This window comes from Microtus ochrogaster, unplaced genomic scaffold (genome assembly GCF_000317375.1).
Source record: "Microtus ochrogaster isolate Prairie Vole_2 unplaced genomic scaffold, MicOch1.0 UNK6, whole genome shotgun sequence".
Classification (NCBI taxonomy): Eukaryota; Metazoa; Chordata; class Mammalia; order Rodentia; family Cricetidae; genus Microtus; species Microtus ochrogaster.
Window position 1 is genome coordinate 8,706,824 of NW_004949104.1, and position 10,885 is coordinate 8,717,708.

At 44.4% G+C, this 10,885-nt stretch overlaps 1 protein-coding gene across 1 annotated transcript in view; it reads left to right on the forward strand.

The window, feature by feature from the left end:
• Positions 1-10,885, forward strand: part of Poln (DNA polymerase nu) — a 126,965-nt gene that overhangs the window by 93,089 nt on the left and 22,991 nt on the right. The window contains exon 16 of the mRNA XM_005366212.2: positions 9,428-9,510. Coding sequence (XP_005366269.1) covers positions 9,428-9,510 — 83 coding nt within the window. The remainder of the gene's footprint in view (positions 1-9,427; positions 9,511-10,885) is intronic.

Sequence of the window (10,885 nt, forward strand, 5' to 3'; positions counted from 1 at the left end):
ATGAATGAGCAGTACTTGAAGGTTTCCTTTGAGACAGAGGACTGTGGAGTGATTGTTGTGGGTCAGCACTGTGAAGCTCATCGGGGAAGCTTGTCAAAACCATCAAAACTCACTGGCTCATTTCATGATCATCATCATCATTTTTGGGTCAGGGAGAAGTCTAGCTAGATCCATGTTTTAGGTGAGGGATATAGAGTGACAGGTTGTTAGAAGACTTGACCACTCTTTACATATGTGTTGAATTCATGCCTTTCCCAGTTCCAGCCCCATCTTCTACCTTGGATTGTGCCTGGCCCTACAAAGTTACATATCCCTATGGCTGCCACCTTGAAGGCATGTACACTTACTTGTGCACAGGTACACATGAACCCACACATGCATGTATGCACACACACAGATATTCCTTACTCTTCATAAGTATGTGGAATTCTCTTGTTTGTTGAACATCCTTCTTCTCTCTTGTATGCATGTATTTATACTTTTTTCCTTTGCTTTATTTGCTTGTTTGTTTGTTTGTTTGTTTGAGACAGTGTTTCTCTATGTAACAGTCCTGACTGTCCTGGAACTCATTCTGTAGAACAAGCTGACTTCAGACTCAGAGATCCTTCTGCCTCTGCCTCCCAAGGGCTTGGATTCAAGGTGTGCACCACCACCACCTGCCTCTTTTGCTTTATTTTAATAATGTATCTGAAGCGGAAAAGATAGATGTGTGTTCCATTAATGTCGACATTGACCAAATGTCCATCAAATGGCTTTCAGGAAGGGGCTCTGTGTTTCACTGTTGTTTATGGCCAAGAAGTATGATAGCATGGGAAAGGCTGAGAGGTTCTTGTCACCATCCAGTAAGAGTTAGGGAAACGTCAGTAGAGATGGTGGGAAGGTCCAAACTCTGGTGGTATTAGAAGGTGGAACCAACAATAGCTAGGAATGGCCTGGATGTGTGAGTGCAGGGAGGGTTCATGCACTGGTGAAGGAAGTGAGTCCGTCACCACTCCTGCTCCATCCTCAAAGAGATGACAGGTAACTATGGTGACAAGATGGGAGCTCAGAGAAGGATCTTGAGGAGAGAAACTGGGAGCTATTCAAGTGGTAAGTATCAATGGTTGCTGTCAGGCTGTTCACACCTCTGAAGGGAGCCAGTGGTTGTGTGGTTCTCTCATCTGCACATGGGTGTCAGCACATGAAATGACAGTGAGGGCTATAATCTGTGCATCAGTCACTTCCTCCCATGGCCACAGATGCAACTGTCACTGGCTATGTAATCTGATAGGCAGGAGTGACCATGTGAAGTTCTCAGTTACACAAGAAAGAAACTGTGTCGCCTGTGTAGCTCCTTGTAGGAGATTTATTATTTGTTAGGGGCTCCAGGACTGGAGCTGTTAGAGAACTCAATGGTGGTTCTTCAATTTTGCTTTCCTACAAGATAGAACAAGTACATTTATCCGCTGAAAGCTAAAGAAAGTACCATGTGACCTGAGGGTCATGAAAAATGCTCATCCAGACTCATGTGTGAATGAATATCCATGGTGGTCTTATTCATTCAAATAGCAGTTTCAATGAGTCCTGGCCAGGCATTTGTAGAATGTCCTCAGCTTGGTGCTTATAATAGGATTATGGACTGAGGAGGAGGATCACAGTCTCACGACCTCACCTGAAGGACACTCTTCAAGAGAACTTGTGACTGTTGATATTGTGACTGTGGGCTACAGAGGTGTCTCTACCCTGTGGGAGAGAATTATGAAGCTCAGTCTACAACTGAGGGGTAGATAGTGATGCCCTGCCTTCTTAGTTCAAAGAATGAACATAATTCATACTTCTTCTACACAGGGAATTTGTCTGTTCTTGTTTATTTATTAATTTATTCAGTTAATTATTTGTCATCTGGGCTCATGAATATTCTATTTAGGTTATAATCTAGAAATGCTTTTGTTTTGTTGTTTGATTTATTCGGCTGGCTCCTGTGTCCCTTTAACTGTACTTCTTTAAATGTATGTGTGTGTGTGTGTGTGTGTGCGCGCGCATTTGTGTGCATATGTGTATACCTACTTTCTGGCACTACAAGGTTTCCCAGGCTTCATCTAGTATGTTTCCTGCCTCAGTTCTAGAACCCTGTTCTCTCTATAAGAAGGTGGTGTTAAGCCGGGCGGTGGTGGCGCATGCCTTTAATCCCAGCACTCGGGAGACAGAGGCAGGCGGATCTCTGTGAGTTCGAGACCAACCTGGTCTACAAAGGGAGTTCCAGGACAGGCTCCAAAGCTACAGAGAAACCCTGTCTCGAAAAACCAAAAAGAAAAAAAAAAGAAGCCAAACTAGGCGATGGGTGTGTGCTTTGCTGCTGGGGAGTCATTGCTACTAGTCCCTCATCTAGCAGTGGAAGGAAATGCATGTGTGAGTGTTCCCTGTACGTACATATCTATCTATAAGTATTTTTATTAAACATCTGTAGTTATGTAAGGTTTAATGTTTACTAGAGACTTGGGAGTCTTTAGGCATAGAAACAAAAGACATGAGACCAAGGCTGCTGTGCAGGAAATACTGGCAAGGCTTAGGGGGTTCACAGCTCTTTACTGGCAGGCAGTTCCCTGAAGAAAGGCTTTTATTGCTGTGCCTGAGACCTTTAGGAGCTGAGGAGAACAAAGTGAGGCAGAGGCTGCAATGTAGAAAGACCCTCTCAAAACAAACAAACAAACAAACAGACCAAATTTAGTCTCTATCTAGAAACTAAAATTCACAGAAGAGGAATCTTAAGGTAAAGAGTCCATATATACTGTAAGGATTTCTTTCAGAAAGATATTAATTTGATTTTGTATCAGAAGTGTATATGAACATGTATCAGAAGCACCACCCATTATTATAAGGTCAAGTTTGCTTAGTTTGGTAGGTAAGACAATTCTTTTTTTTTCCCTTTGGTTTTTTGAGACAGGGTTTCTCAGTGTAGCCCTGGCTGTCCTGGAACTCACTCTATTGGCCAGACTGGCCTTGAACTCACAGAGATCTGCCTCCCAAATGCTGGGATTAAAGGCCTGCACCACCACGCCCAGTGATAAGACAATTCTTAATGAGTATATTTACATTTGCTTAATTGTTTCAAGCCAAATTTTTACTTATCATTGATCATTTATTTCTCTTCTGTTAATTGCTTGTATGTATAATTTGCTCATTTTGTCATTTGTATTTTTGTGACATCTGTGATTTCTTATTCCTTTGGCAGATGTAATGCCGATTTCCCCCAGTGTTGTTTTTTTTTTTTTAAGATAGATAGATAGATTGATTTAGTGTTCGATCCGCACACTAGAAGAGGGCACCGGATCTCATTATAGATGGTTGTGAGACACCATGTGATTGCTGGGAGTTAAACTCAGGATCTCTGGAAGATCAGCCAATGCTCTTAACCCCAGGGCCATCTCGTCAGCCCTTCCCCCAGTTTTTTACTGGCCTTTATTTACATTTACTCCTGTTCTGGAGACTGGGCCCACAGCCTTACATATACTAAGCAGATGCTCTATCACTGAGCTTTATCCCTAGCTCTGTAGAAAGAATTGGTTTTTGCCATGGTCATAGTAAGTTGTCCAGGTTGGCTTCAAATGCTCTGCATAAGTCTAGGCAGCCTTGAACTTACCATCCATCTACTTGAGCATTCTAAGAGGCTGGGTAATGTGAATTTATATACTCAAAATTTTTATTTTATGCCATCAAGTCTATTGACTTTTTAATGCTGCCTTTTTATGCTGAGGGCAGGCAGGTTCTCACTGTGTTGCTCAGACTGAGCTTAAGTGATGGTCCTCCAGCCTTAGACTTCCAAGTAACTTGTAAGTCTACACCACCATGCCCAGTGTGATGGTGAATATCGATTGTCAGTTTGACAGGATTGAGGCTCACCTAGGAGACACAAGTCTAGGCATGTCTGGGGGACTTTGATGTTTGTGGACTGTGTTAATTGAAGACCTGTTATAATAGGTCAACACTATTCTGGAGTCTGGAGTCCTGGATGAGTAAGGAGAAAGTGAGCTGACACCAGCATTCATTTCTCTCAGCTTCATGAGTGCACATGCAATGTAGCCAGCTGCCTCAAGTTCTTGTTGTCCACCATGATGGACCAAAATAACAAACTCTTCCTTCCTTCCTTCCTTCCTCCCTCCCTCCCTCCCTCCCTTCCTTCCTTCCTTCCTTCCTTAACACTCTGACAGGTATTTTATCATCACACAAGAGATGTAAGCAGGGCGTCCTGCTTGCTTTTGTCTCCGTATCTTTTTGTTTTTGACAGGGTTTCTCTGTGTATAGTTCTGCTGTCCTGGAACTCTCTCTGCAGACCAAGCTGGCCTCAAACTCACAGAGATCCCCCTGCCTCTTTCTCCCAAGTGCTGGGATTAAAGGTGTGTGCTACCACTACCTGGTGCAAATTGTTCTGTTTAAATGTTTGCTCCAGACAACACATCAAACAGGAATCTGCCTTCGTTCATGAGCTGCTGGTACAGAGGCCTGAGTGAATCATGTCCCCAATTAATGGTGTAGTATCATTGGTCCTGGAAAGACCCTGTAATAAGATTGTAAACAGAAGAGTGTTTCATGGGGCTGGAGAGATGGCTTGGTGGTTAACAGCACTGATGGCTCTTCCAGAGGACCCGGGTTCAATGCCTAGCACCCACACGGCAACTCACAACTGTAACTCCAGTTCCAGAGAATCTGGCACCCCCACATACATACAGGCAAAATGCCAACGCACATAAAAAAAATTTTTTTAAAGTGTTTCATAAAAAATGCTCTTGGAAGCCGGGCGGTGGTGGCGCACGCCTTTAATCCCAGCACTCGGGAGGCAGAGGCAGGCGGATCTCTGTGAGTTCGAGACCAGCCTGGTCTACAAGAGCTAGTTCCAGGACAGGAAAAAAAAAGCTACAGAGAACCCCGGACTCGAAAATCAAAAAAAAAAAAAAAATGCTCTTGGTGGAAAATTTGTAGTCCAGGTAGATAGATTGGGGCAGGAGAGAATGAAAATGAGGAAATCATCAGAAATGGAAGGTGTATATCAACATATATGAGGCAAAGTAAAATCAGTGTCTACAGTGAAGTTTGTATTTCAGTAAAATTAAAAGCAGGCATGAGAAGTTTCAGCTCAGTAAGTTGACAGGCAAGGAGCAAACAGACAAGAAGGCAACTGTGTTAGTGTTATGTAATTGTCACAAAAGCTGAGACCCAACTTCTACAGAGGAAGGTTTGTTTTGGCTCGCAGCGTCAGAGGTTCACCCCATGGTCTGACTGCTGTATGCTGGCAGCACATCATGACGGAAGCATGCGGTGGATCAGCATCATTTGCTTCATGACCAGAAGGCAAAACAGACGGGACCAGAGCCCCCAGTCTCACCACAGGGGCTGCAGGGAGGGCACAGCAGTTAGAGCTGCTCTTGCAGAGGATCCAAGTTCAGTTATTAAGTGGCTTGCAGTCAACTATAGCTCCAGCTCCAGGGGCCCAGTGCCCTGCCCTGACTCTAATGCAGCTGATCTCACACGTGCACATGCGTATAATGTTCCTAATCTTTGACAAAGTCGCACCAAGGCTAGCAGGAAGCTTCTGACACATGGCCGTTGGAGGAGCATTCCCGATCTATTAATTATAAAGACCAGACACAAATCAAGGATGGCATAGAAAATAATACTTTAAGTACTCATTTTTATCCTCGTCCTTAGTTTCTAAGTGAATTATTGTTTCCTAATCAAGTATATACAATATGGATCATTTGTTTTGGAACTAAAATTGAATACAATACATTTTAAACATTTGTTCTACCTGCCTATCCACAGATCTATCCTATCCTAGCCCCAGGCCTATCCCAGCCCTGACCCAGCCCCGTCCAGCTCTGTCCTGTCCTGTCCTGTCAGCCCTGTCCTGTCCAGCCCTATCTAGCCCTGTCCTGTCCCAGCCCCATCCCAGCCCTGTCCAGCCCTGTCCTGTCCAGTCATGTCCAGCCCTGTCTTGTCTAGCCTTGTCCAGCCCTGTCCTGTCCAGCCCTATCTAGCCCTGTCCTGTCCAGCCCCATCCCAGCCCTGTCCAGCCATGTCCAGCCCTGTCCTGTCCAACTCTGTCCAGCCCTGTCCTGTCCAGCCTTGTCCAGCCCTGTCCCAGCCCTGTCCAGCCCTGTCTGTTGATACTTAATGAAGTTTCAGTGACTGAGAGGGTAGTTTTAGTTTATGGGTTTCTGGTTACTAATAGCTTGAGCTTCATTTCTTTGTTTTGTTCTTTTTCTCTGATTTTTGTTTGTTTCTTCACTTAATCTATATAAGTTTTTTTTTTTTTTTTTTGGTTTTTCGAGACAGGGTTTCTCTGTGGCTTTGGAGCCTGTCCTGGCACTAGCTCTGTAGACCAGGCTGGTCTCGAACTCGCAGAGATCCACCTGCCTCTGCCTCCGGAGTGCTGGGATTAAAGGCGTGCGCCACCATCGCCTGGCTTTCTATATAAGTTTTTAAGAAGAGTATGTTATAATGTTTGTTATGGGCCTGGAGTGATGGGTAGGGGTTAAGAGCACTTGTTGCTCTTGCTGAGAATCCAGGTTCAGTTCCAAGCACCCACACAGAGTTCTCAACTGTTGGCAATGCCAGATTCAGAGGAGGATCAAATGCCCTCTTCTGGCTTTTACAGGTACTGCATGCAAATGGTGCACAGACACATGCAGCCGAAACACCTATGCAAACACACACAAATTTTCATGTCCAATTGTAATTGTTGACCTAGAATTTTCTTTCTGTAATTCTATAAAACTTATATAATGTCTTCTGGTAGAAAGTTGGAGTTTATATGCTTGAGAGATACTGTTTGTTATACTGTTTCTTTTGGTAATCATCTTTGCCCCATTCTTGCAAAAGATTTTTTTGCCCTTGTTTCCTTGATATTTAAGTTCTTTGTTTGCTAGGGATACAAGCTCTTCCTCTGTGAAATGTGTTAAAGATTTTTCCCACTATGTGGTTAATTTGGCTTTACATATGGTATCTCATGCCATGCAAAGATTTGGTGTTTTGTGGGTACAAGGAAGTAATGAAATTATTTATTCTTCATGCTGGCAGTGTAGCCTACTTAATAGATTATTTGCTTAATGTGCACTAATATGCCATCTTTATAATTTCCTTTCACATTGTTTCGGTTAGCTTTCTTGTTTTTTATTGTGTTTTGTACTGAAAATATTTTAAAACTTTCTTAATTATTTATAGAGGGATTTAGGGCTATGAATTTTCATTGCTGTTTCCTATATAACCCATTAGTAGATATAAATTGTTGCCATTGGAAACTATGTCATTTCTGTTTTTATTTCCATTCATAGAAAATGCTTTACTTTGAAAATTGTTCGTATTAATGCCCGTGCTATCAGGATCCTGTTCAGAAAGCCCTTTCCTAGGCCTGTAAGTTCAAGGGAATTTCTTACTTTCTCCTCTGCCAGGTTCAGGGTATCAGGTTTTATGTTGAGATCCTTGATTCGTTTTGAGTTGAATCTTGTGCAAGGCAAGAGATACGGATCGAGTTTCACTCTTCTACGTTAGCTATCCAGTTGACTAGCACCATTGCTGAAGTACTTGTGTTTTCTCCAGTGCGTATCATGAACCTCTTTATGGAAAAATCAGGTGACTGTAGAAATATGGGCTTATATGTGGGTCTTCAATTTCATTCCTTTGGTCAGTTTGGTATAAGTTTTTATACCAGTACCATGCTGCTTTTGTTGTTGCTGTTGTTGTTTTTTTCTATAGCTCTGTGGTATAACTTGAGATCAAGGATGGTGATACCTCCAGCAGTTTTGTTTTTTTAATTCAGGATTCTTTTAGATATCATGAGTCTTTTGTATTTCTATATGAAATTTAAGATTATTTTTTCAATTTTTGTGAAAAATGAGTTGAAATTTTGATATAGATTGCATTGAATCTGTAGATTGCTTTTAATAAGATGACCATTTTTACAATATCTATTACTGTAAATCCTAGTAATCTATAGGCATAGAAGCTTATCTCAATGGCCCCACAGCTCTTTATAAAATCAAGTTTAAGGATGAGATAAACAAGTATATAAAACAGCACAACAGGAAAAGGGGAAGCTACAGATGTGTTGTTACTTAGATAGAAATTGGGTGATCAAAATGAATGACATCTAACATGTCAGTGGAAGTGCTGAGGGAGGCAGCACCCTGGAGCCATCCCCCACAGACACACTGAAAACTCAAGCAACGCCTGCTAAAACCAACTTTGCCAGAACCCTGGAGAATAGGCAATGGTTTACTCCCACCAGACAAATGCTAGAAAAGGCATCTTGAGAATGGAAGGAGAGATTTGTGGTCTATTCTGCCCTTGCTTTGCCCCAGTCAACCCCCTGTGGCAACTGCATGTTTTCCTCCTGCATAGAACCTGGTCCCTGGTTCTGAAGGGAGCAGTGTGCACCTCATTTGCAAAGAAGTGTAGTGGTTTCCATTCTCGCTTATTGGAACTACCCGAAGGACTGACTGACAAGGGTGCTTATCACTTTTTTTGTGTGTGTGCCTGATACAGAACCCAGTGCAGAGATAAGGCAAACAAACAACCTGCGGCTGTCTGGGGCAAAAATAGTAGTTGAGGTAAACAAGAGAGGGCAAGACTGGGTATCTGGGAAAGAGATGCTTCGTGAAGTCAGGTCATTCCAAATCACCTCTGTATGCTAGGAAATCTAGAAAGCCTCCCAGGGCAGGTGATGTGCTAGGAAAAGGCCTAAGAAAGGCTGAGCCCTCACCTTGATGTGCAGGGTAAACAGGAAGTGAAGGCTAAGACAGTTGGGAATACCGTGACCACAGGAGCCCAACACAGAAGCACAATCACAAAAGCTGAGAGAGCCTTCTGTCTTTCCGGTGCTTGGATCTGTGCTTATTCTGTCACTGAGGCTGGTGTAGATGCTAAGGATGTTTTCAAGAGCAGCAGTCAAGGGAAGCTCTTCTTAGGGAATGCACAGCAGGGAAGAGAAACTCCTGGAGCTCTGTGCTTCTCAGCGATTTCAGCTTTAATCTCTGAGACGCTGTTCACAGGCAGTCCGATGTAGGCCTCAGCCTGCTCTCTGTGGGAGATCAAAGCAGCAGCTGGTTGTCCAGTTTTGTGAGGGACTTCAAAGGACTCAAACCAGCTCACCTCTGTAGTGACCACAGTTGTGGCCCAGGCCCTGGCAAACATAGGCTTCCCTAAAGTTGGATGGACATTCTTTTATAAAAGCAGTGTTTGGTTTTGATTTATGGACACACCAGAATTTGAGTGTGTCTGTTTGGGAGTCTTAGATGGATGCTGCACACATTGCAAGTCTCTGCTGCCCACTGGACAGGCCAGGCTTTAAATGGTGGTTGGCTCCAGGGGAGACAGTGTGCATGTAATTTGAGCTCTGTTCCTCTGCAGATGGTGCCGATGACAATGATGGATAATATGCCGTTTTTCCGTGCAGGAAGGGCATTCCCATGGAGCATGTGACACACGTGGACAGAGAACAGACCAAAAAAGTGGTGTACTCTGTGGTCTATGGAGCAGGTGAGCCATAGGGAAGGGCTGGGTTCTTGCCATGACTGTATGCCTACATTTAAGTGGGCCATGCTTCAGAGAAATCACTGAGGCTCTGCTGGTATTCTGCTTTCCTCAGCTTCTGTTTCCTGCTGGCCCCATGGGCCTCTGGCATAAACAGCCTGCACTGGCACCACTTCACATGTCAAAGCCACTGGCTGCACAGTACCACCTGAGTACTGCTCATCTGTTAGGGTAAAATGTCCATCCTGAGCACGAGCCCAAGAAGCTAGGAGTGCTCATCAGTTCTGCCTGCTAACTAGTGCAGAGAAGCACAAAGCACCCGCTGAACAAGCAATAATCCTTCGAGAACATCAGATCATATGACGTGTCTAGAAAGCAGCGTGGAAGCCAGTAATCAAACCTAGGGGGAGGGGACAGTCATGCAATGGTGGGTCTCCTGTCCCATTTCCTCCTTAGCCTCCCCCTTACTACCCCTCCTCCAGACCTCAGGGGTTTCTGCCCTGGAAGAAAGCTGCCTTCTTCCAGACAGATTAGAACCTGGTACCTTGGATGCTCCTGCAGATCTGCCATAAACCCCAGGTCTATGCTGCAGGTCTAACGCTGCCGCCACCCCCACCCAGGCTCAAATCCCAGTCAATCCTGACAACTCTTGACCTGCTAATGTCACAAGAAGCCCTGTACCTCTTTGCCCATCCCCTTTGACATAAAGGCTCTCATAGGGTTGCTGGAGCTACAACTGGCACACTTAACTCACGCCACTGTCATCTGCTTCCTGATTGTCTGAGTCCTGTTTCAAGGGTGAGCTATGTTGCTAAGCTTCCAGAGGTCTCTTGACCCTCCAAGCTGGAGCTAGCTCAGTAGTGAAGTAGGGTTGCAGGATGAATGTGTGATTCTCCTGAGTGTTGCCTGGTCCTTGCCCCTCACCACAATAGTTGTATCGCAGAGAAAGATGGCCTCACAGCACCCACTGGCTCCTTCCGAGTTTCACTTTGTGTTTTCTGGAGAGGAAGAGCGCCACACTGTAAATAAGCGTGAGTCATTAGCTGTGATGCTGGTGAGGGGTAATTTGCTGCTTTTAGCCCTGTGGTGACAGGGGCTCCCACCCTGAGCTTCTATCTCTGTTGCTCCATTGTTCCTGCTCCACCTGACAGCTGGAATTACTGTGTGTCTGCTGTTCAGTTCGTGTTGTCTCTATCCCATCCCCCTTATTTGAGCCAGAACCTTGCTGATGAGCAGGCCGAGGGCATAAGTGAATCACCAGGTCCTAGTGCTGCTAGGGCCTTGGGAAACCCAGTGGAGCTTTGGACAGGCAACTTGTGCTAGCATACAGGAGTGTGTCCACAGAAGCCATCTCTGAACAACTTGTGCTAGCATACAGGAG